The sequence below is a fragment of the Myotis myotis genome, unplaced genomic scaffold, assembly GCF_014108235.1.
Source record: "Myotis myotis isolate mMyoMyo1 unplaced genomic scaffold, mMyoMyo1.p scaffold_m19_p_6, whole genome shotgun sequence".
Lineage (NCBI taxonomy): Eukaryota > Metazoa > Chordata > Mammalia > Chiroptera > Vespertilionidae > Myotis > Myotis myotis.
In genome coordinates, this window is record NW_023416368.1 from 94439111 (window position 1) to 94465173 (window position 26063).

Here is a 26063-nt window from a genome sequence, read left to right on the forward strand (position 1 = left end):
GGGGAGGTGATGACCTCTCAGAACTGCCATTTCCCCAGTTGTCAAGAGGAGACCAGTATGTGGCCTGCTGATTTCCCAAAGATCAGGACATGGGCCCACATTTTATGGATCCAGTTTCTGCCAGATGCTGCTGGAGAGGCCTGCATCCCCGTTTTATGATGAGAAAATAGGGGGACCCCAGAAGTAGCAGAGCTAGGGTTTGTTAACTCCAGACCTGACCTCCAAAGTTGGACCTTCCAAGTGCACCTGGCTCCTGGTACCTTCCCCTGGTACCACTCCCGTTGCCCTTCCCCTGGCACATGGGCACGTGCAAAGACTGTCGTAAAGGACCATCTGAGGCCGCTCTGGAAGCAGGTGTTCGTTCAGGATGCCCAGCGAAGACCAGTGTCTGATGCAGTTTTGTAGAGATCTGGGCAGCCCAAATGCTTCCTGGGGGCCACCTTGAACAGAGCCATCAGTACTGCAGCCAACTGACCTGTGAGCTCCTTCCTGCAACCCCTGTCCGCAGGGAGTTGGAGAAGGGGCCTTCTGGGGTCTGGCAGCTGCTCCCACCAACCCTGGACCTCTCCCTTCTGGCTCAGAGCCCCAAACAGCCAGCTCTCAGCCCTGCCAGCTGCTGGAGCTCTCTCCCCGCCCCCCGGGCCTAGCTTCCCTCCCCAGTAGCCACGGGCCCCTCCCGCCAAAGGAAGTGAAAGGGGGGGGCTGTTGTAAGAGGAACTAGGGCTGGGAGCCGGGTGAAGGAGATGCAGGGCCATGCCTGAACCACCCCCCGGAACCCCCTGAGCCTGCACCCCTACCACAACCCACTCAAGCACCACCTGGAACCCAGATACCACCCCCACCATGGTAAGTCCTTCAAGAAGGTGGGCCCTGAAGTGCAGGGGTTGGGGGTCCCAGTCAGGTGGAGGTGCCCTGGAAGCCACCATCAGAAAGTACAGCCATGTGAATGGGGCACAGCAGGCCCTTTAGGGGGTCCCTCCATGCAGCTCATGTGCTCCCAGCATCCCTCACCAGGACCAAACTCCCATCTAATGGTGGACAGGATGCCAGAATAATGATGGGGGTGGGGGCAAGAAATGGAGGATTGAAGGTGGCCATGAGGGATCACACAGTGTCTGCAAGGACAGGGACATACCCATTTCTTAGGGCTTAGGAAACCTGGTTTCCGACTCAGCTTGGTGCCTTATCTCCCCGTATGGTCCTGGGAAAGTCAATTCCCCTCTCTGGGCCTTAGTTCCCACATAGGCCATATTTGGAAGTCGATTGAGAACCTCTCAGTTGGAACTTCAGAGGGTCTGTGGGTTCAGCCGCTCTGAGTCCACACCAGGGGGAAGCTGTGTTAAATGGGTGGTGGGGTACAGTGATGGTGTAGTGACAGCATGCCTGCATGGTGACGGGTGGGCTGGCTGTAGCAATCCCAGAAGCAGATGTGAGATGCAGCGTATCTGCATCACCACTGGTACCCTTCCATGTGAGGATGGCAAGGAAGACACTGCAGGCAAAGGCGTCCTGCCTGTGAGGGTGAGGTCTAATTGTGACTGTGGGGAGTCTGTCACAGTCATGGGTTTAGAGCCAACGGCATCAAGCATACACATTAAGAGAGAGCCTGAACTGGTGGTAAAGTCACCCCCACAGCTCCATGCATCTGCAACCACTTCAACTTTCATTTTTTGTCATCCTGTCAATGAGGGCGTGGGGTTGGAACAGTCACAGAGCCAGTGGTGACAACTGCAGGACTTCTGGCAGCTGCAGCAAGCAGCTGGACAAGGTGGAGGCAGGGAGGTAGACCAGGAGGCAGCATCTATGTTAGTCTGAGAGGACATCTTACTTCAGAAAGCTGATGAAAAGTTGGGCACCTTTGGCCAAAGATCCACCTGGGTAATTTATAACTCAGCCATCAGCTAGAGCTCTGAGCTTGGGACAGAAACTCTTCCAAGAAGGAGTCAAGCCAGGAAGACTCAGGAGCTTAGATAGGCAGGCTTTGATCAAAAGAACACAGGAAATTATCTGCTACTTGAGAGAAAAGCAGCCCCTCCCAAGGAAGCTGTGTGGAAAATGCTTAGTCAATGTTTGCTTGGTAATAGGGTCTGGGAAGGGAGAGACTCACCCCAGAGGAACACAGCAGGAAAAAAGAGTGGAACCCATCCATGAGGCCAATACCTCTGACATCTGCCTGGAGGAGTGATATGTGCAGGGAGTGTTGAAAGGTTCAGAGAAACAATGTTCATAGCTTATTCATGGCTGGAGTTAGTGGTCACAGTGTGTGGAGGTGACTCTTAGTGGCTGAAGAGGAGTTTCTGTTGAAAGGTAACTGCTGAGCTGTTGGGTTGTTGGTGCCATTGGTTGTGATGATGTTGCTCTTGGTTGTTGAACATTGGTGGTCACAATGGTTCTCGTGGGTGGGTTGGCAGTGGTGATGGTTGTTTTCGGTGCCAGCTGGTGATGAACATTGATGGATGGTGGTTGGTTGCTTTGATCCTGAGGGTAGATCCATGGAATAATGGCAGTTTGTGGTCACTGCTATTCAGAGTTGGGTGACTGAAGATGATGTTTGTTTGCTGTTGGTAGTTCATTTTTCATTTTTGGTGACAACATCAGCAGTGGTGTTGTTGTACTGCTGGTTTTTTGAAAGGGGTATTATTGATTGCTGCTTCAGTGGTAGCTCGCTGTGTGGTTGCTGATGGCTCATATTGTGATCTTGATGGTGGTAAGTTATTACGGGTTGCTGGTGCTAGGACAGGTGGGTGGTGGTGGTGGTGGGTGATGGTAGGGACATTGGTAGCAGAATCCATCGTCATTTCATTTGATGTTGGTTGATGGTACTGCCATTGGGGTTATCAGCAGTTTGTTTGACTTTGGTGGTGGTGGGGTGGGGAAAGATGCCATTTGTTGTCTTGGGTAGTGATGGTGGAGACGTGAGGGTAATAATGGTTGTTTTTAAAGTACAGACATGAAATAGAGAGACCAGTGAGGCTGCTTGATCCAGGGGCAGTAGCCATGGAAAGGCTGGGAGCCGAGAGAATTAGGAGGAAGTACTCTGGAAGGACAAGGGTTCCCACATGTTGGAGAATGGCCTCTGGCTAGGATAAAAGGAAACTGAAGTCTCTCCCCAAAAGGAGGGGGAGACCCTAGGAACCTTTGGAGGAGAGAGTGTTGTTTGCACAATGTAGGAACACAGGGTGTGACCCCAGAGCCCCACTGAGTTGGGGAGGGCAGGACACCAAGGCACCAGGGGGCACAGTAGGGGCCAAGGCAGGGCCAGGGCTGGGGCTGTCTCAGCAGCCACAAGAAGCTTCACACCTCCTCCTGGTTGGCAACCACAGCTTGCAGGACCCCAGCAAGGAAGGAAGTGGCTGTTTTGTTGCTCTCTCCAGTCTGGGGCTCTGCTCATCACCACCCAGGGAAGCCAGAGCAGTTGGGGCGATTGCAAAAGCTCCCTCATCCAGCCCTTCCTTCTGGCCCTGTGCCCTGTGCCTGTGGGACTGGCCAACTTAAGGAGCTGCTGCTGTTGTTGGCAATGGTGAGGAAAGCCACCAGCAACCACACATAGCCAGCTACCACTGAAGCAGCAGTCAACAGTACCCCTTTCAAAAACCATTTCCTCTTCACATACTTTGCCTCATTGAATCTGCACAACTGCCCTGGAAGGTCTATGGCTCTCCAAGGTCCCATTTTCCAAGTGAGGAAACCGAGGCCGGGGGCTTAGGCAAGCTGTCGTATAGCCCAGAGTGCAGTGGGTTTCAACTCAGTGACTCCCACGGTCACATTTTTAACAACCACCTTCACCTACAACCTCCTCCTATAAACCAGGGGCGTGTGCAGACCCCAATGCCCCAGGCTGCCCATCTCTACCTCATTTGGACCTGGACTCTGTTCCAATGAAACTAGGATCCCGGTGTCCCACACATACCCAAGGCCTTCCTGGCTCCTGTGCCACCACCTATTCTGCCTGGGAAGTTGATGTTGCAAGAACTGCCTCCTATAGGAAGCCCTTACTGATCGCCCCATCTCTCCTTATTACCAACCGATGTGCACCCACAGTCTCCCTTAGGCAACTCACTTCACCTGCTCAGGATACACTGAGTTCCCCAAGGCCTGGTGCCACCTACCTCTCTGCACAGCAGGGGCTCAGGAAGTGTGTTTACTATAGGACGCCTATGCCATCACCTTGGTCATAAACAGCTACCCTCCTCTGGTCATAAACAGCCCCACCCCATGCCCTCTGCCTTCAGTTGGGGAGACCTCTCTGAAGAGCTGAAGTAAGAAGGAAGCTACCTTCCCCTTCCCACCCCAGCCACCTCGAGCCCCTGACTGTCTTTCACAAGAACCCCAGCAGGTTGAGTCATATTTGGCTTGTGGTCAACTGTGACCACAATCTCTTCATTGCACCCCACATTCCAAGGAAGAGACTCAGGAACAAACAGTTCAACTTGAACCATGGAGACTTGAGGGCCACAGAGAGAGGGATAGCCATGACACAGGGCCAGGGGCAATCTCATTCTTATGGTACTTCATTCATTCAACAAGTATATGTTGGCCAGCTCCTATATCTGTTGTCAAAGACTGATCATTTCCACTCAATGCTCTTGAAGCTGCCAGCTGCCCTTCCTGAGGCACCCCAACACATCTGTTCTCTGTGTTAGCTCATTTACTCCTCTCATAAACCCCATGCAGGAAGCGTATCGTGGAATTCATTTTCCCAATGAGGAAACTGAGGCTTAGAGAAGTAAAGTGGCTTCCTGGGGTCACATAATCAGTCGACTGCCAGGCCAGGCCTCACACCCAACCGGCCCCACGCCAGCAGTCTTGAGAGTCCTCCCACATGCTGCACCCACTTGAGCAAAACCCTCTCTTCATCTACTGCTAACAACCCATGGGTTTTGAGATTACATGGAGTGAGGAGTGGATCTGGGGGTCCAGGTTCCTGGGGCGGGACATAGGGAGAGATGGCAAGGACTAAAAGCGGCAGAGGGCCACTCAGCCAGGTGGGGAAGTGGGGAGGGACAGGAAGAGGAACCAAGTCGTCAGAGCCAGGAAAGCCAGCCAGACACCACCAGCCTTGTGGACTCTGACCTCAGAGAAAGGAAGTGACTCTGAGTGTCATCTCTGCCTGAGGGGCCCAGGAGCACGGAGCCTGGGCTGACCCCAAAAGGGAAACCCTGGACAGGACCATTCTTGTCCCTGCCCCATCCTCATCTGATCCAAAGCACCAACCCTAGCCACCTCTGACCCAGACTAGGCTAAGGAATAAACAGCCTTGTGCATCTCATCCAGGTCCTCCCTTCCTGCTATATGACCTTGGGGAGGGCACCTAACCTCTCTCTGCTATAGTTTTCTCCTCTGCAAAGAGGACCTAATCATAGTACTGACCTCAGCATGTGTTGAGAGAATTAAATGAGGGAATTCACGGGAAAAGCTTAGACCAGAGTCCAGCACAGAATAAGTGCTCCATAGGTTGTTAACTATTGTTGCTATTCTTTTTTTAAAATATATTTTTATTGATTTCAGAGAGGATGGGAAGGGGAGAGAGAGATAGAAACATCACTGATGTGAGAGAATCATTGATCAGCTGCCTCCTGCAGGCCCTACGCTGGGAATTGAGCCCGCAACCCGAGCATGTGCCTGACTGAGATTCAAACCGTGACCTCCTGGTACACAGGTCGATCTCAACCGCTGAGCCACGCCAGCCGGGCTATTGCTATTCTTGTAGTCAGTTACCACCCAAGATCCCTATGAGAAAGAATCCACTTCCTGTTCCCCCGTAGTCCCCACCCATCCACACCCCTACCCGCTGCCACTCCTGCCCCACCAGGACCAACACACTCTGGTTTCCCCATCTTGCAAACAGGAAACATGTTCCCCTGACCCCATCTCTCCTCACAACCTCTCTTCATCTTCCCCTTCTCAGCCAGACTGTCCCAAAGCATCCTTGATCCCTTTCTACAGCTCCCGACTGAATTCTGACCCTGAGGTCACCAACGCTCTCCATGGGGTCCCTCTCAGGCTCTAGTGAGCAAGAATGCTGCCCTTCCGTAGCTTGGGGTGCAATCAATGGCTCCCGGCTTCTTCCAGCCAGCCCTTGTCACCTGAGTCCTGACAGGCCCCTTGAAGCCCTGAAATAAAATTCACAGTGAAACATACCAAGTACCATTGTGTCAAAAATAATTAACCAGCTAACTGCCATGATATTTTGAATTTAATTAAAAAGGTCCACCACGAGCGTCTATAGACGCTTATGGCATACAAATGGAGGAGAAAGTCATTTATAATGAAACGTGTGCATAAATGTGAAAGTGCTCCAGCCAGGGGACCAACAAAGCTCACTGGGGCCACCAGGTGCTCCACCCGGACACAGGAGTGTCTCAATACGCTGACAGCCCCACCAGGAGCAGCATGAGCTGCCAAATGCTGAACAGTGCTCAGTAAAGTCCGAACAAATTCTGAAAAAAATTCATCTGAACAAAATAAAATCAGGGGGGGTGGGGATCCTGAAAAATGGGGGGGGGGGGATCCTAAAAAATGCAATAGGTATCAAACCATGTAAAAATATATAGATTTTCTGTTTATAGATAAAATCAAATTTGGTCCTAGGTTTCAATGATTGATTATAAACAGGTTTGTCAGTTACATGAAAGCCTGCTTGGGGGGGGAGGGGGGGCGACGGGGCGGGGGGCGGGGGGGGGAGCTACAGGCAGGATGATTATTTGAATGTAAATCTGGCACTTGTGGCCCCTTAAAATGCCAGACACGTCTCCATCCCTGTGACAACTAAAAATGCTCCCATGGTTCATAAAGTGTCTCCAGAGGCAATATGGCCCTGCTGAGAACTCTCCAGCCACAGACATTCAAGTCCAAATTCCTTTGCTTGGCATTAATGCTCTTTGGGATCTTGCTCCCCTCCATTCATTCATGCGCGCCCTCATTTCTTCACGCATTCATTCAAATAAGCCCTGAAGCCTTGTTGAGCCAGGCATGGCATGAGCCCCTCAGCTCAGGAGCTCACACACCAGAAGATCAGGTTCATGTGTGGGATGTCCAAACGTGTATGAGGCTACGGTGAGGGAAGCCCAGTGGGCTGTGGGCTCCAGAGGGAGCACCTGACCTGACCTGGGTTCAGAGAGGTCTTCTCGGAGCAGGCATTCCCTGAGCCAGGAAGAGTGTCTGCGCAGAGGACTCAGCATCTGCAAAGGCTTAGAGGCAACTCAGTAAAGAACTGAAAGAGCTCCTCCTGAAGGCCTAAATTACTAGCATATAGTAGGTGCTCAAGAATGCTTTGTAGAATGGATGAATGGGGTGGTGATGGGAAGCCACAGACAGGAGAAAAACCAAAGAGAAGAGATCAGATTTGCCATATGAGAAACCCACTCTGACTACTCAGACTGGAAGCAGGTTGAGGAGTTCGAGCCCTGACCCCCACACTCCCTCCTCTGTGGCCCGTCCCAGCCTCAGTCGCACATCTGCACTTTTGCCTGGGTGGTTCGCTCTGCCTGGTACACCCTCTTCCTGCTCATGATCAAAACCCTTCTCAACTCTCAAGTCCCAGCCCAGACACCCTGTAGGTCCTAGACTGGACCTAGACTCAAACCGTACACCCTTGGAAACAAATTAGCTGTGTGCTGAGTCAAGTGCCAAGCCACTCACTCCCCGCGCCTCCATTCCCTTCCCACCTACACCCCCCTGAGTTGCTATAAAATTGCTGGTAATATTGGTGACAACCCTGCCCAGAGTCGGGCACATCATAGGTGCTTAGTGAATGGTAACTCGGTCATGTGCCCTCTACCCGGCCCATCCTCACAGCCACTCAGGCTGGGGAAGAGCATCAGCCCCACGTCACTCTCCAGAGCAGTTCTTCCTCACATCAACCCTTGGGAGTGAGCCGCTTCTCCCATTTTATAGGTGAGGCCACAGAGGCTCACGGCGATGGTAGGCCACCCAGCCAGGATCAGAACCTAGATCTGCCCACACACAAAGCTGGACATGTTTAATGTCTGTGGGCATTCCCTGACAAACTCCTCTCTGGCTGTTAGTGTGTCCAGATTCTGAACGTGCACCTCCCCCTGCTCAGGAACTTTCTGTGGCTCCCTAGTGCCTCCAGGAGAGGCTGGCTTCTCATTCTTCACCTCTGCCCTATAGTTGTCCACTCTGACCCTCCTGCTTGACCCCTGCCAGAGTGCCCTCTGCCCACCATGCCTGTTTCCATTCCCTGGAATCTGTCCGGCAAATGCTGGTCATCTTTGAAGACCTGACTTTGCTTCTCAGCATCCTTTGCTCTTGGGGTCTTCCTCTGAAACTGGGTTTCTTTCTTGGTCTCATCCCTTGTATATTCAATAGGGCCTCCTTGCTGGGGCTGAGAAAGGACTCAGTCCCAGTTTCAGCCCTCCAGGAGCCTGGTCTGGGAGAGGGGCTTCCGGAGGAGGGACATGTTACCGGAGCATGAGTGTACCCGACAGGGGAGCACCGTGCCAGCTTCGCGCCTCTGTCTCCCAGACGTTTCCACGGCAGGGCGTACTGAGCAGAGGCAGAGTGGGCCTCAGAGAGCCCGTGTGTCTAAGTGTCTCAGGCACTGGTGAGCTCGATCGGGCTATAAGTAGAAAACATTCCCAGAAGGCTTCCTGGAGGAGGGTTTTTGAGGGAAGCCTGTATCTGAGTCTCCTCCTTGGGCCTAAGGACGGTGTCAACTGTTGAAAACCTGAGGGAGGAAATGAGAAAGAGTGTGGGGGCCTGGGAAGGTGCAAAAACTTACTAAGGATGGAGAAGCTGGTGGCTGGCGGCAGGAAGGCTGTGGGAGCTGAGGGGCAGGGTCACAGCTTGGAACAGAGGGTAGAGGTCGCAGCTGAGCACATGGCTCTGAGAAAATCTCAGAGGAACGGGCTGGTAGGCATGACCACGAGAGAGGAGGAGTGGAGTGGAAGGAAGAAGGCCATCTCGAGTTGGAAGGGGTGGGAGCAGGTCGAATGCCACAGAGAAAACAGGACTGGGCTTGAGGAAGGGAGGAGAGGGAGGCTGAGAGGGATGTGAGAAGGAGGAGTTGTCTTCTTCCTGCCTCCTCCTGGGGAGAGGGAGCCTGGACTGGACCTTGCCCACCTCTCCTGGTGTGAGATGGGGCAGGAGGGGAGGCAGGAGGTGAGCCAGGCGGGGCGCTGAGCACCAGCCCCACCTTCCCACACGCCCCCTTGCAGTAGCTCACACCCACCGCGCTGCTCCCACCCCTAGGGCAGCAAGGAGCGCTTCCACTGGCAGAGCCACAATGTGAAACAGAGCGGCGTGGACGACATGGTGCTGCTGCCTCAGATCACCGAGGATGCTATCGTGGGCAACCTCCGAAAGCGCTTCATGGATGACTACATCTTCGTACCCTGGGCCATGGGCGGGGCAGGCAAATAAGGGACAGAGGAACAGGAGGATGAGGGGCGAGGGAGGTGGGATGGTGGTGGCTGGACGCAGGGAAGGGTGGCAGAGGGAGTTCAGCAGGGAAGGGACATACAGATGCCTGAGCAAATGAATGAAGGGAGGGGTGGGCAGCGAGAGCACTGGGTGATAGGACAGGGGACAGATGGAGTGACAGCAGGGCTCTGCTTGGGGGGCTGTGTACCCCACTTCTCCTCTGTCTTGGGGTAGCTCAGCTACAACATACCCCATTTCTCCCATCCTGGACCCAGCTCTGTTTTTTCCTAAGAGACCAAGGACCCATCTGAGTATCTCCATCTCATCCTCGGAGCAGTGGGGCCCTAGGAGGCCCAGCGGAGGGGGGGGGGGGGGCGGCGTGGGGGGCAGGTTGAGGGGACAGGGTCCATGAGAGACAAAGCATGCCAGGACACTGCATGGCCCTTAACCACCCCACAGACCTACATTGGCTCCGTGCTCATCTCTGTAAATCCCTTCAAGCAGATGCCCTACTTCACTGACCGTGAGATCGACCTCTACCAGGGCGCGGTGAGACCACGGCGGGGTGGGAGGTACAGTGCCCGGGGCCCTGGCTCCTAGCCCCGGGCTGAGACCTGCCTTCCCCGGCAGGCCCAGTATGAGAATCCCCCGCATATCTATGCCCTCACCGACAACATGTATCGGAACATGCTCATCGACTGTGAAAACCAGTGTGTCATCATCAGGTATGGAAAGGGGTCCCCAGACTCTCCTGCCCAGGCCCCGCCCAAACAGCATCACCACTGGAGGGAGATTTACTTGGAACCCTGATCCAAACAGAAACTTGCTGTCCCTCTCTGTCCCCCACCTGCTTTCCTTTCCTTGACACCTCTAACCCATGATATATTTTATTTATCCATTCTGTTACTGTCCATCTTTCCTCTCTATATGTCAGCTCCAGCAGGGCAGGGATTTGGATCTGTCTTGTTCATTATTGTGTCCCTAGTGCCTGGAATAGTCCCTTGAGGACAGTAGGGAATGGATGGATGGATGGATGGATGGATGGATGGATGGATGGACAATCAGGCACTAAAAAGGGCACTTTCCCCACCCCTACTCCTACCCCTGGCCACTGACCATTCCTTGCCTCACCCGTCCCCAGTGGAGAAAGTGGAGCTGGGAAGACGGTGGCAGCCAAATACATCATGGGCTACATCTCCAAAGTGTCTGGCGGGGGCGAGAAGGTCCAGGTGAGGCAAAGACAGAGAGAAGGGGCAGACTCCCTCCGGCTCATGGTATGTTATCCCTCCACACCTGCCTCGACCTGACCTCGCCCCCACCTGCCTCTGCCCCCAGCATGTGAAGGACATCATCCTGCAGTCCAACCCGCTGCTCGAGGCCTTCGGCAACGCCAAGACCGTGCGCAACAACAATTCCAGTCGTTTTGTGAGTTCACAGCCCTGCTTTTGGAGCAGCCATGCCCTCCACGCTGACACACACACACACACACACACCTCTACCTGTATTCCCAAGATCACAGGAAATAGCTGCTCCTGGATGGGACACGCACCACCTGCTTATTGCCCATTGGAAAAGAGTCCCCCATGTGCAGAACATGACATATCTGTGTCGCATTCTAAAATTCTCCCCTGTCTACAACTATGCCACATCTGTCCCTAGTCCCATTTCAGGTCCAATTTATTCCTTCCTTCATCCTTCTTTCAAGAAATGATCCTTAGGCTCCTTCTTTGCATCAGGTGCTATGCTAGGCCTAATGGAAGACAGACTAGGTCAACAGATCTGGGTTATGATCCTGGTTTTGTCACTGTTTAGAGATGTGGCCTGGACAAAAAAAGAACCAATGTACCCTCCTGAGTCTCCTCTGTTTTCTCATCCATAATGTGGGAATGATATTGAAATCCATCTCATAGACCTCAACAATTTCATTATAATGCCTGCTTACATGTGGGAATGACTTAATAAATTCCACACACTAATAAGATTATTATTTCCCAAAATATTATTAGTTGTATTTTTATTTTCTAATATATATAATGTAGTTATATTTTAAGTATTTTCCCAACATTTTATTGTTAAAATTTCAAGTACACAGGAAAGTAGGAAGAACAATAAAGTGAACACCTGTATGCCCATCTCCTATATCATTAACATTTTACTATATTTGCTTTACTGTATCTCCATCCATCTTTTCTTTTTAACGCACTATAAAGCAAGCTGCTGACACCATACCTCCACCTTCCCCAAACACTTCAGCATGCAGATCATTAAGTATAGTCCATTATAAATGTGCAGCTCTCTATTTCTTTTAAAGTAAACTTTGCAGCAAAACACATAAATCTAAATTTGGAAAAATGCGTACACTGTGCAACCCAAACCCCTACCAACATACAGACATTGTGTGGCTCCAGAAGTTCCCTCTTGTCCCTTTCTAGTCGATTTCTACTCCACCCTGCCCAGAAGCAGCCACTGCCTGGATTTTTTTCACCATAGATCAATCTTAGCTGTTCTAGAACTTCATTTAAATGGAATCACACAGTGTTGTTTTCCAATTACTGATACACCACAAAACATGGACAAATCTCAAAATGTATAAGCACATTTTATTTTATACTAGAGGCCCAGTGCACGAATTCGTGCACAGGTGGGGTCCGGCCGGCTGGCCCTGATGGGGGCCCATCCGGACAGGCCGGTGGGAGGGAGGGGCTGTGGGCGGTTGGCGGGGGAGGGGGGGTGGCAACTGGAGCCCTGATCAGGCTGGTTGGCTGCTGCAATGCATGTCATAGCCACCGGTCATCTGGTCGATCTGGTTGTTCTGCCGTTCTGCCCCTGGGCTTTTATATATATGTAGATACTTTTATTGTGCAATAGAATAAGAATAAGTCATATACTACAGGTGTTTGTGCAGTACGATGCTGTAATTTGTTTTGCTATTAGGTGGAGGTGGCAGAAAGGACAAGTAATGGAGCTTATCTGTCCTCCAACCTCTGGCCAGAGAAGAGCCCAGATGGTGTCAGAGACCAAAAAAGGGTCATGTAGGGTCCTTGCTCTGGGTTCAGGGACAAAATGTGGGAGACATTCGGGAACATTGGGACCAGTAGTATCCCATGGAGACATTGAGGCCTCTGTGTTGTGGAATTGGGACCTGGTCAATAAATGTGGTACTTCCGTGTGCCAGGCACAGGGCAGATGCCCTGAGTGGTGGCTTGAATCATCAGAGAGGGAGTGAAGGGCGTTCCTAGCCCAGGAAGGGCTTAAGCAAAGGCTGGAGAGGAGCTGGTAGAAAAGACAAGCAGTGCATACATGGGAGATAGGGAGAGGAAAGCAAGTTGAAGCCACATGGGTAGAAGGAGGAAAGAGGCCAGGCTCATAAGACCCGTGCCCCGTCCTCCCCCCACCTATACCTCCAGGCTGGGGCGGGGGGTGGGGGGGCTGACAGGGTTCTCTCACATTCAGGGCAAGTACTTTGAGATTCAGTTCAGCCGTGGCGGGGAGCCAGATGGGGGCAAGATCTCCAACTTCCTGCTGGAGAAATCCCGCGTGGTCACGCAGAATGAAAACGAGAGGAACTTCCACATCTACTACCAGGTGCAAGAAGGGGGGCCCCACCTAGAGCCTGTGGGTGACAGAGGGAGGGCAGTGAGGCCTGGGGGACCACACGGCCTGTGCAGGTCCTGTGCATGAGCATCACTCACCCTCCAGCTGCTGGAAGGAGCCTCCCAGGAACAGCGGCAGAACCTGGGGCTCATGACCCCCGACTACTATTACTACCTCAACCAATCGGACACCTACAAGGTGGACGGCACCGATGACAGGAGCGACTTCAGTGAGACCGTGGTGAGCACCAGCTGCCACTCCAACCCTGTCAACCTCTTATGTTACAAGTCAGGAAACTGAGACCCAGAGGTGGGTGGGACTTGCTCAAGGTCACACAGCGAGCAGGTGAAAGAGGTAAAACAGGGATCCAGGTGTCCTGGGTCCGTGCTGTGACCCAGGGGACAGGGTGGAGGTCGGGATTGGTGGCACAGGCTCTGTGTTCGTGATGCCCACAGAGCGCCATGCAGGTCATCGGGATCCCACCCAACGTCCAGCAGCTGGTCCTGCAGCTCGTGGCGGGGATCTTGCACTTGGGAAACATCAGCTTCTGTGAAGACGGGAATTACGCCAGGGTAGAGAGTGTGGACCGTGAGTATGGGTGCCGGGGAGGGTGCGGAGCAGGCGTGTGTGTGTGTGTGTGTGTGTGTGTGTGTGTGTGTGTGTGTGTGTGTGTGAGAGAGAGAGAGAGAGAGAGAGAGAGAGAGAGAGAGAGAGAGAGAGAGAGAGAGAGAGAGAATACATCCTCCTACTTTGGGCCCCAGGGGGGTGGGAACCCATGAGGACAATTTCAGTGTCACTGGGCAAGAGAGAGAGAGACAGAAGCATTGAAAGAGACAGAGCCTGACCAGCTGCCCCCCACCCCCTGCCCGGCAGTCCTGGCCTTTCCTGCCTACCTGCTGGGCATCGACAGTGGGCGGCTACAAGAGAAGCTGACCAGCCGCAAGATGGACAGCCGCTGGGGTGGGCGCAGCGAGTCCATCGATGTGACCCTGAACGTGGAACAGGCAGCTTACACCCGCGATGCTCTAGCCAAGGGGCTGTACTCCCGTCTCTTTGACTTCCTCGTGGAGGCAAGTGTGGCGGGGTCCAGGGGTGGGAGAGGCAGGCTCGACTATCACAACCCCCCCATTCCCTGCCGTGGGACACAGAAGCAGGGCCAGGTGGTGGCCATCTGGAAGACTGAGGGGCTCCCTCTGGCTGTGGCATGGAGCTCAGGCCTGGGCTGGGAGAGGGGCTGCAGTGACGAAGACAGGTAGGTGCAATTGAGAGCCGAGAGGAGGGCTGTCTGGAGGACCAAGTGGTGGACTGGTGGGGGACAACAGGGATGGATGTGTCAAGGTAACGAATGATGACATCAGTAGCTCACATTACACAACACCTAGTGTGTGCCCTTTACTTTTGTAACTGTTTTACATGCACTTTGTCTTCGAAAAAAACCATAAAATAGTTGTTATTATTCACCCATTTTAAAGATGAGAAAATAGAGGCAGAGTTTTTAAGGGGCAGAGCCAGCGCCCAAGGCAGGAACCTGATGCTCTAACACCTGGGTTCCTCACAGGGGTGACTAATGGGGGTATGCACAGAGCTGGGGGAGGCAGGAGAAAAATTGGTGACATGACTAAGAGCCTAACAAGAGAGCGGCAGGCTGGCACTCACCTCCTGTCCCTGCCCGCATCACAGGCCATCAACCGTGCTATGCAGAAGCCCCAGGAAGAGTACAGTATTGGCGTGCTTGACATCTATGGCTTCGAGATCTTCCAGGTACGGTCTCTGCTCCCAGTCACACACCCTGTCCCCGTGACCCTGGGCGTCCGGCACCGGCCCACTGAAGGAAACACTCTTCCTCCCTCACAGAAAAACGGCTTTGAGCAATTTTGCATCAACTTTGTCAATGAGAAGCTACAGCAGATCTTTATCGAACTCACCCTGAAGGCTGAGCAGGTGAGCAGGAGCAGCCAGCTGGCCGGGAACAGGGGACACTGCTGGAGGCAGGACCGTGACAGTCACTGAACACCCAGGAGACACCCGGTCCTCTATTTCCATCTCTCTACTGGCCCCTCGGCTCCACCTTGAGATTTTTCTCGGGAGAGGTTTCCCGCCTCTAAAGCTTTGAGAAGTGCTGGGGAATAACCTCTTCGTTCATTCCTTCAACAATTAGTTATTGAGCACCTACTGCATGCCAGGATCTGTCTACAGTGCCAGGGAGGCCACCATGAACAGAACAAACAAAAACCCCTGATGTTTTCATTCTACCCATCCACAGAAGCAGAGCCTCACACAAGCCTTCAGGGCAAAGGCCAGGAAAGGAGTGAGGCAGTGAGAGATTTTTTTTTTTTTAATTGATTTCAGAGGGGGAAGAAGGAAAAAAGAGAGAGAAACATAAATGTGAGAGAGATGCACTGATTGGTTGCTTCCCACAAGCCCAGACCGGGGATCAAACCCACAACCTAAGTACATGCCCTGACTGGGTATCAAACCTGAAACCTTCCAATGCACAGGATGACGCTCTGGCCGAGGCAAGAGAGGGTTCTTTTAAGCCCCGGTAAGGTGTGTTAATGCCAGGTTCCACTCGGGCAACTGGGCTCACTTCTCCTGGACCCCAGGCAGCTTTACAGAGCAGACCTCAGGCTCGGCACTCTAAGGGGCAAGGGAGCTGGGTATTTCTCCACCAGCTCCTTCCTCTGATGGAGGGCTGCCAGGGCTGACACTTGCGGCCTGCTCCACGCAACGGCAATGGGCTTGGTTACGGGAGGCAGTCCTAACTGATGAGAATGTAGGGGAAATTTGGAGGGAGTACCTGCCCCATTTTTTTTCTTTTCTTTTTTTTTCAACAAAAAGGAAACTTTATCGAGGCCCAGTGGCCAAAGTTCAGGCAAGAGGTTGCCCTGTGGGCAAGGAGGTGGTGGAGGGGCCCTATTGAACCTCCTTCTTGGGGCACAGGTTGCTGGTGTGGCCCCACTTCTTGCAGCAGTTGACAATGAGGGGTGCAGGTCGGTGGAACGCTTTTGCAGATCATCTTGTCGCAGGCAGTCGGTCGTAGTTCTGGGCAAGCTGGCGGAGGGAGGGCTCCATGATGCAGCCCTGCAGAGGATGCACCAACGGCCTGGTTACTGCAGTCTGAGAGCGCGGCCATCCTCTAGCCCTTTGGCCACAAAAACCAGACGCTGCTAGTCAGGCAGGATGCCCTTCTTATCTTGAATTTTCGCTTTGAGATTCTAACTGGTGTCACTGGGTGAGAAGTCGAGGGTAATAGTCTTGCTATTCAGCGTCTTCACAAAGATCTGCATTTCTGCATCTGCTGGGGAGGCTGTTCAGCCACCTTGTTGAAGAGAGAGAGGGTGGCAGAGCACCCACTTTCTTCACCCGTCCTTGAGCATACATTCTAGAAATGCACAGCTTTGTCCAGACACTCAACCCCATCCCTGCCCCCTTTGCCACCACCAGGAGGAGTATGTCCAGGAGGGCATCCGCTGGACCCCCATTCAGTACTTCAACAACAAAATCGTCTGTGACCTCATTGAAAACAAGCTGGTAAGAGCCAGGCCAGCTTTAGGGGGTCTCAATGAGCCCCAGAGCTGAGCTTAGGAGACCTGAGAGAGCAGGGAGGGGGTAATGGTCCCCACAGGCCCCTCTTTACCCTGGAGCACAACTGACACATCCCATCAGCCACCTCACCCATTCATTCTGCCCACCAGCTCCCCTTTGACTTATTCACTCAACAAACTTTCCCCCAGGCAGCCTGCCCAGGGACAGAGGGGTCAGTGTGCTCAGGGACAGGTCTCCCACCAGACACCCCCATTTGGGAAAGGTGACAAGGCATGGATCTCTTATGGGGCCCCTCACCCCATCCTGCACCCCAGGGAGCTTCCACAGCAGCCCCCCACACAGATTTGTGCCCCACCACCACCTTTTGCTCTTATATTTGGAAAGCACCCCCACTCTCATCCCAGGGAAGTCCCTGTAGTGGGATTTGGGCAGAGTAGGGCGAGACTGAGCGACTGCCACCTCCCCATGACCACAGAGCCCCCCAGGCATCATGAGTGTCCTGGACGACGTGTGTGCCACCATGCACGCCACAGGCGGTGGCGCCGACCAGACACTGCAGCAGAAGCTGCAGGTGGCCGTGGGTACCCACGAGCACTTCAACAGCTGGAGTGCCGGCTTCGTCATCCACCACTACGCTGGCAAGGTGAGACCCGCCTCCCCCTGCCTTCCCCCACCCCACTGCCCCAGTGGCCCCCAGTGGCACCTCCTCAGACCCTGGGTGTCAAGGCTGCAGCCTCTCAACCTCCTAACAGGAGCTCCTGGGTTCCCCCATCCAGGGCTACCCACCCCCTTCTCCAGCCTTACCAAAGGACCAGAAACACAGATGCCCATTCACTGACCCCCAGAAATTGGCCTTCAGTCAGAACTGCAGAAACTCACTGGCCCCTGATCAAGGCCACAGCCCCCCTACTAGCAGGACAGCTCCTCCTTACAAGACAGAAACTCCCTCAAATGACCCTATATTGGGCAGCAGACCCCCAGGCCCCAATCTAAATGGTAAGACCCACTAATCCATGATCCAGGACACAGCCTACAATCTTCTGACCCCAACCTGGAGACCCCAGGCCCACAATGCAAGCCACCACCCTCCACAATGGGCTTGAGCCCCCCGACAGGCCCCTCCCCAAGACCATAGTAATCCACTGGCCTCCCACCCTGGCCACGCTCTCCCTCCCCAGTTGACAGGACTGCAGACTCTCCCACTGGCCTTAACATGGGCAGAGACAGCCTCCATTCTGTGGTCAGCTTGCTACAGCCCACCAGTCCCTAAAATGAGCTGGAGTTCCTGTGTCCCCTGAGCCAGGGAATAGCCACAACCAGCACGAAGAGCCTTCACCTTAGACGGCAGCCCACAAGCCTGGCTGCAATCCACTAGGATCTCCAGCCACGCCTGTAACTTGCCCCTGACACAGCCTCCCATACCCTCAATTGGCCACGACACAGATGCTCTGACCTTTTAACTCTAAATTAAGGAGCAGCACCCCACCCCAGGGACCTTCTGCCCAGGCTGCAGCCTACCCATCCCCAACGCTGGCCTATACCATCTCTTCCCCTCACCTCTAACCCAGACTGCAGCTCCCACCCTCCAATTTCAACTTGAATATCAGATGCCCAGAGACCCCAGGCCCATGCTGCTGCCTCCACACCCCCGCTTTTGAACCATAGCTACTACCCTCATTCTCTCACCCCATGACCACCTGGGCTATAGCCCCCCTACTACCCTGGCTTCGGCCCCTCACTCCCCCCATGCCACCTCCCTCCAGGTCTCCTATAACGTCAGCGGCTTTTGTGAGAGGAACCGAGATGTTCTCTTCTCCGACCTCATAGAGCTGATGCAGACCAGTGAGCAGTAAGTGGGGACATCTGGGCAGAACCCACCCCTGCAGATGGGGGAGGCCCGGGGACCACCCCATCTTCCCCAGAGCTTCCATCACGCCACAGACTTTGCCAGGGGGGGTTGTGCGGCCAGGATAGCATTTCTAGTGGCTGGTTCTGACTCAACAGTGACCCTTCCAGCGCTCCCTCTGCAAACTCAAGCATTGGTGCCGACAGCTTCCCTTCCCATGCAGTGAGGACATACCGCACCCTGCGTTTTCTGTACTAACTCAGATGGACCTATCTCCCTGACCACAGCAGCATGCCGGGTACCATCTTTTGGCTTTTTATGCCTCAAAATTGTGTTCAGCTCTGCTGTGGACCAGTCACCATTTGAACTTGCAAGGATGGATGACACAAGTCAGCTGCTGTCATTGAGCCAACAGATTGAACTAGGAAAAAAGGCAAATAGAATCTAGAACAGACAGTGGTTCTGAAAGGGCTGAAAGTGGTTCCTGCAAGCCACCTGGGCCTCGTCTGAGCTGGCTACAAATGCAGAATCCCAGGCTCGACCCCAGGCAGATGGAACCAAAATCTGGATTTTATTACTAAGACTCTTACCCTCACCCGCCACCCCGGACCCATATACAAGTCAGAGTTTAAGATTCATTGGTCTACAGCAGCCACTTTTCAACCTTTTCATCTCATGGCACACATAAACTGATTACTAAAATTCTGTGCCACACCAAAAAAAACAAAACATATTTTTTGCCAATCTGACAAAAATAAGGTATACTTTTGATTCATTCACACTGGACAGCTATTGCTGTGTTGGTAGTTGTCATTTTTTTCAAGTATATTTTTATTGATTTCAGAGAGGGAGAGGGAGAGAGAGTTAGAAACATCAATGAATGAGAGAGAATCATTGATCCGCTGCCTCCTGCATGGTCCCCACTGGGGATCGAGCCTGCAATCCGGGCATGTGCCCTTGACCGGAATTGAACCCGGGACCCTTCAGTCTGCAGGACGACGCTTTATCCACTGAGCCAAACCGGCCAGGGCAAGTGGTTGTCATTTTTTAATTTGACAATCTAAGGCAGTGGTGCTCAGCCTTCTGGCCCTTTAAATACAGTTCCTCATGTTGTGACCCAACCATAAAATTATTTTCATTGCTACTTCATAACTGTAATGTTGCTACTGTTATGAATCGTAATGTAAGTACCTGATATGTAATGTAAATATCTGAACGGCCCTGTGAAAAGGTCATTCGACTGCCAAAGGGGTCGCGACCCACAGGTTGAGAACCGCTGATCTAAGGGAAAAGAGATCAGTGCTCCTGACTAGTTAGGTATTGCATGTTTTAACATTTCTTGCAGCACACCAGTTGAAAATCGCTGCTCTAGCCTTGGCCGATTTTGCTCAGTGGAGAGCGTTGGCCTGTGGACTGAAGGGTCCTGGGTTCAATTCCGGTCAAGGGCACATGCCCGGGTTGTGGGTTTGATCCCCAGTCGGGGGCGTGCAGGAGGCAGTCGATCAATGATTTTCTCTCATTCATTAATGTTTCTAATTCTCTCTCTCCCTCTCCCTTCCTCTCTGAAATCAATAAAAGTATATAAAAAATAAACTAAAAAAGAAAATTGCTGCTCTAGAGCAGTGCTGTCCAATACATTCCACATCTAATAGAATTCAAGCTACAAATATAATTTTTAAATATATATATATTTTTTTTTATTGATTTCAGAGAGGAAGGGAGAGGGAGATATACTCGGTATTTATTAAGCAGTCCACTCATTCTGTGGCCAGAGAAGATCTCGCTGAGAAGATGAGAGAGGGAGCCTGATGTACCAGAGTGTATTTAACTGATCCCCTGCTGATGGACACTTAGGTTGTGTCCATCTCTGACAGTCACAAACATGGTTACATCCTACATGCAATCCTGTGTGTGTAACATGGTTGCTATGAGGGGTCCTGCTCCTGCTGCCCAAGATGCTGCATCACTGGATGTATTTTCCTACTTCATTTAACTTTTTTCTGCTTTACTTGCTACACCAAGTCCTGTGTGGTCGTGGAAGAAATAACAGAGCAAATAAATAATCAAGGAACCAAAAAAACAAAACCAACCCTCTGACTCTCAGCATCTCACCCTCCACATTCAGAAAGAGCTATACCTTTCAGAATGTCCTCTGGGTCTCAGGCCCCGAAACAGCCCCACTTCCGGGAAATGCAAACCAAGGTCCAGCTGTACCTCCAACCCCTTCTCTCTCCTTGCCCAGCGCCTTCCTCCGGATGCTCTTCCCCGAGAAGCTGGATGTAGACAAGAAGGGCCGCCCCAGCACTGCTGGCTCCAAGATCAAGGTGAGCCTGAGGGCAGGCCAGGAGGAGCTGGGCATGCGGACGTCTGTGTCTCTCTCTCCTGCATCCAGACCCTCCTCCCGCCTCTGGCACTCTCTGACCAGCAGAGTCTTTTTCCAGCTCTGGGGTTCGGGGCTTGGGCCAGCTTCCTCCATGGCCCCTCCTTAACACCCTAAATCCAGAAGTGAACCATCACTTAAATTTTTTTTTTTATCTTTTGGTCATTTGCCACTTTTAAAAAATTGTGATAAAACATACATAACATAAATATACCATCTTAACCATTAAGTGTACATACAGTTCAGTGGCATCAAGTACATTTACATTGTTGTGCAACCACTCCCACCATCATCTCCAGAACTTCCTCGTCTTCTCAAACTGAAACTCTGTCCCCATTAAACACTTACTCCTCTTCCCGCTCCCCCAGCCCCTGGCACCCACCATCTACTTCTGTCTCTATGGATCTGACTCCTCTAAGGATTTCCTGTGAGTGGAATCACAGTGTTCATCCTTTTGTGACTGGCTTATTTCACTGAGCTTAATGTCCTTAAGGCACATCCATGTTGTAGGTCAGAATTTCCTACATTTTTAAAGCAGAATAATATCCCATTGTGTGGATATACTGCTTTTTCTTATCCATTCCTCTGTTGATGGACACTTGGATTGTTTCTACCTTTTAGCTATGGTGAACAGTGCTGCTATGAACATGGGTGTGTCCGCCTAGTAATATTTTTTTAAATATGTTTTTATCGATTTCAGAGAGGAAGGGGGAGTACAGAGAAACAGAAACGTCAATGATGAGAGAGAATCATTGATTGGCTGTCTCTTGCACACCCACTACTGGGGATCAAGCCTGCAACCCAGGCATGTGCCCTTGACTGGAATCAAACCCGGGACCCTTCCGTCCACAGGCTGACACTCTATCCACTGAGCCAAACCAGCCAGAGCAGCATAGTAATATTTAATAACCATGTATTGAGCACTTGTCAGTGCTGGTAGCAAATACAGGATACTTTACACATGTGGGACTAGTCCCATCTGGCAGATGGGGAGACCAAGGCTCGGAGAGGTGCAGTCACTGGCCCAGATCACACAGCAGAGCCATGATCAACACCAGGGTCTCCTGCTGCTCCCGCCAGTCCCCACACCTGGAACAATTTCCTTTCTAGTCTCCACGGAGGGACTAAAAGGCACAACCAAGGCTGATGTCTCAGGCACATACACAGGATTCCCTACCTCCAAAGTACTGGTCTCCGGAGGATAGGCAGGGATGTTCTGAGGGACATGTTTTCCCCAAGGACTTAGTACTCCATCAACAAACACTGGCCAGTCCCTGTCCACACACAATGTGTCTGTCTCCTGGGTCTATTTCCAGGGTGGGAGGAGAAAGGGGCCAGAGGGGCCTATCTGTGCACCACTCCCTGCCTTCTCCTCTGCCTCAGAAACAAGCCAATGACCTGGTGGCCACATTGAAGAAGTGCACACCCCACTATATCCGCTGCATCAAACCCAACGAGACCAAGAGGCCCCATGACTGGGAGGAGAGCAGGTGACCCCCAGCCTGGTCTGGCTACCGTCTTGACCAATCCACACTGCCTATCCCCAAAAATGACCCTTCCTCCGGAACCCTTCTGGGGTTGCATGACATCGCAGGATTAACCCAGGCTGACCTCTAGGACCACTGCAAAGTCCCTCAGCGCCTCGGGACTACACCTAGAAAAGACCAAGACCCCCACTGACCCCAGGGACAGCCCCAGACTGACTGGAGGATGACCCAGAGACTAGCACAGTCCCTAGACCCCACTCTAGAAGTGACTGGCCACAGAGCCAACACAGACCCCTCATCCCAGAACCCAGGCCCCCCCCTCCACAGAACTGATTTGCTGGGACCAGCGGTGAACTTCCCTCCCCATACCTCAGCCCCCATACTGCCTCCAGCAGATATCCCCCCCCCCCTTGGACTGGGGAGGCCCCCACCAGGGGACTCAGGCTGCCTTCCCTCCAGGGTCAAGCACCAAGTTGAGTACCTGGGCCTGAAGGAGAACATCAGGGTACGCAGGGCAGGCTTTGCCTATCGCCGCCAGTTCGCCAAGTTCCTGCAGAGGTGAGGTGCCCCGCCATTCCCAGCCCTAACCACCACCTGCAGAATAATCACCAGCTGAGCCACCTGCTCAAACCCTCCCAAACCTTCTGCCACCAGGTACGCCATTCTGACCCCCCAGACATGGCCACGGTGGCGTGGGGACGAGCGTCAGGGCGTCCAGCACCTGCTGCGTGCAGTCAACATGGAACAGGACCAGTACCAGATGGGGAGCACCAAGGTCTTCGTCAAGAACCCTGAGTCAGTAAGTGTGTGTGTGAGAGAGACAGACAGACAGACAAGACACCTGGATCACTTGCATAGGCTCAGGCCCTGCTCTTCAGGCCACTGTGTGATCTTGAACATGTTTCCTCGCCCTGCCAAGCCTCAGTTTCTCCATTTGGAAAGTGGGGAGAGTAAAAGCTGCCGTGCAGGACTGGGCTGAGGATTAGACAGAACAGAAAATCCAATGCACAGTGCCTGGCATGTAGTAGGTGATCAGAAAAACCTAAATTAGCTGGATAGTCCTTGGTGGCCAGGAAGCAAGTAGAGAAACACATGGGTGCCTGTAAAGAATAAGGATGCATGGCTTATCCAGAATGTCCTTTGTCTCGTTTCCTTTCTTCTTTCTTTTTTTTCCTTCCTCCGTCTTCTTTTCTTCCTTCACTCCTTCATTCATGAACACATCAGGTCCCTGAGCCTGAGATTCATGTCAAAGTGGCATTTTTCTTATCCAGAACTAGCCTCGGGTCCTGATACATCAAAGACAAACCTCATTGCACATTCTCCAACATAGGAACAATCCCTCCAGTGAGCTACATCAGCTCTGAGCCTTTTATCAAAACGCTGGAAGCACCACCCACTTTATGCTGCCTCTGAGTGCAGGGAAAGCAAACCCAGCAATGATGAGGAATGTGTCCTGGGGAGTCATGTACAGCACAGTGACAAGAGTGAACAATGCTGTATTATACAGCTGACAGTTGCTAAGAGAGATCTTCAATGTTCTCACCACACAAAAGAAATGGTGCCCTGACCGGTTTGGCTCTGTGGATAGAGCGTCGGCCTGCGGACTCAAGGGTCCCAGGTTCGATTCCGGTCAAGGGCATGTACCTTGGTTGCGGGCACATCCCCAGTAGGGGGTGTCCAGGAGGCAACTGATCGATGTTTCTCTCTCATCAATGTTTCTAACTCTGTATCCCTCACCCTTCCTCTCTGTAAAAAATCAATAAAATATGTTTAAAAAAAAAAAAAAAGAAAAGAAATGGTAACTATGGGAGGCGATGGATGTGTTAGCTGACCTATATGGTCATCATTTCGCAATATAGAAGTGTATCAAATCAAGTCATGTACACTTTTAAACTTTCAGAGTGTTATATGACAATTATATCTCAATAAAGCTGGAGTTTTTTAATCCTCATCTAAGGATAGTTTTTCCATTGATTTCTGGAGAGAATGAGAGGGAGGGAGGAGGGGGGAGAGAAACATCGATGAGATGTGAGAGACAAGTTACCTCTGGCATGAACTCCTACTGGGGCGGGGAACCTGCAACTGAGGTACATGGCCTTGACTAGAAATCGAACCCGTGACCCTTCAATCCATGGGCTGGTGCTCTAACCATTGAGCAAGCCAGTCAGGGCAAGAGGGAAGTTTTTGGGGTTTTTTTTAATTTTTTTTTTATTATTAGTTAAGGTATTACAAATGTGTCCTCATCCCCCCCATTAACCCCCAACCTCCCCCCCACCCCCACCCCGCAACTCATGCTCCCATCCCCCTGTTGTCCATGTCCATTGGTTTGGCTTATATACATGTATACAAGTCCTTCGGTTGATCTCTTCCCCTTACTTTCCTTCTGGGGATTGATAGCCTGATCGCTGTTTCTCAGTCTTTGGGTCTGTCCCTTTTCATCACTCTATGTTGTTCTCTATAATCCACAAATGAGTGAGATCACCCGAGGATATTTTGCCATTGGTTTTTAGGGAGAGTAAAAGAGAGAGGGAAAGACAGAGAAACATCAATGTGTTTTGGTTGCCTCCTGCACACAACCCAACTATGGCCCAGGCTGGGAAGGAGCCTGCAACCAAAGGTACATGCCCTTGACCAGAATCAAACCTGGGACCCTTTGGTCCACAGGCCGACGCTCTATCCACCGAGCCAAACCAGTTAGGGCAGGGGGCAGTTTTAAAAAAAAATCAACAGAAAACAGGGCAAGGAATCCCCGAAGGGCTTGCCTGGGCCCTGTTTCTATGTGAGGTTGGAAAGCAAACAGGGAGATGACCATCTCAATGAGCTTAACTAGTTCACCAGATTCTCAGGTGAAATCCTAGGTTCCCAGTCTGGGATAAGCTGGAACAGCAAGGAAAGGTTTGCAGGGTATTTAGGGCCAGGGCAGGGCCAGCCAGGTGCCCCCTGGCACCTGCTCTGCTGGTACCTGGAGACAACCAGGAGACTGTTGAAATGATTCCCTTGAAGTTACAGTACTTAAAGGTAACTGTTCTCTCACCAATCCAAACAACACAGAGGGGTGGACACTCTGAGATTTCACAGATACGAAAACAGTCTGTCTTGGGAGGTTGGGAAATTTTGTCGCCGAATTTGTCCACATCTACCTCCTAGAGCTTTTCCCTATGGATGCACTTTGCTCCAAAAAAATAAAAAGTGTGGAATCTCATTCAAAGTCAATATTGTTACTAACAGAAACTTATCACAAACCAAATTTGTCTATGGCTAAAACTATACCTGAAACAATTCAATTTGTAACCGATAAGAAAAAAATGGAGAGAGGGAGGGGAAGAAAAATAGGAGGATGGGTGGGAAAGCAAGAGAATCTATCTTGCCTGTTACTGGCAGATTGTAAAATCTGACTCTGAAAGAAACATAATACAGATACTGCAAAAGATAGACAAAATAAAGCTAGCACTAAGACTATAGAAGGTAAAATCAAATTTTGACGAAAACTGCGGCTGCACATTTTGAGACTGCAATTTGAATGATAAAATTTACAAAGGTAAAAGCTTAGTGGGAATTTTTTATAATGGAAAGAAAAGACTGGTAATTTGCACAGGAAATAAAAATTATCCTAATGAGAATAATTTTAGTGAAATGAAAATGGGGGAGGAGGGGAGCATTAAAACAGTTTGACTACGCTATATCAAAAACTGATCAAGCCCTGACTAGTTTGGCTCAGTGGATAGAGCTTCGGCCTGCGGACTAAAGAGTCCCAGGTTCGATTCCGGTCAAGGGCATGTACCTTGGTTGCAGGCACATCCCCAGTAAGGGGTGTGCAGGAGGCAGC

The 26063-nt window shown here is 51.8% G+C and overlaps 1 protein-coding gene and 1 pseudogene across 2 annotated transcripts in view; one reads left to right on the plus strand and one right to left on the minus strand.

The window, feature by feature from the left end:
* Positions 1 to 718: 718 nt before the first annotated feature.
* The window catches only part of MYO1F (myosin IF), a 32780-nt gene continuing 7435 nt past the window's right edge, over positions 719 to 26063 (plus strand). Inside the window, exons 1-19 of one of the 2 annotated variants that reach the window (XM_036315316.1) lie at positions 719 to 846; positions 9214 to 9351; positions 9844 to 9933; positions 10015 to 10109; positions 10526 to 10613; positions 10720 to 10809; positions 12838 to 12969; positions 13084 to 13218; positions 13434 to 13566; positions 13852 to 14048; positions 14659 to 14739; positions 14833 to 14919; positions 16423 to 16509; positions 17000 to 17167; positions 18288 to 18373; positions 20613 to 20694; positions 22134 to 22240; positions 22697 to 22795; positions 22892 to 23036. In XM_036315316.1, coding sequence (XP_036171209.1) covers positions 844 to 846; positions 9214 to 9351; positions 9844 to 9933; positions 10015 to 10109; positions 10526 to 10613; positions 10720 to 10809; positions 12838 to 12969; positions 13084 to 13218; positions 13434 to 13566; positions 13852 to 14048; positions 14659 to 14739; positions 14833 to 14919; positions 16423 to 16509; positions 17000 to 17167; positions 18288 to 18373; positions 20613 to 20694; positions 22134 to 22240; positions 22697 to 22795; positions 22892 to 23036 — 2043 coding nt within the window. In that variant the 5' untranslated portion in view covers positions 719 to 843. Of the gene's footprint in view, positions 847 to 1975; positions 2308 to 9213; positions 9352 to 9843; positions 9934 to 10014; positions 10110 to 10525; positions 10614 to 10719; positions 10810 to 12837; positions 12970 to 13083; positions 13219 to 13433; positions 13567 to 13851; positions 14049 to 14658; positions 14740 to 14832; positions 14920 to 16422; positions 16510 to 16999; positions 17168 to 18287; positions 18374 to 20612; positions 20695 to 22133; positions 22241 to 22696; positions 22796 to 22891; positions 23037 to 26063 lie in introns of those variants that run through there. The other variant, XM_036315317.1, reaches the window with a different exon arrangement.
* On the minus strand, positions 14044 to 16271 carry LOC118659203 (annotated as a pseudogene).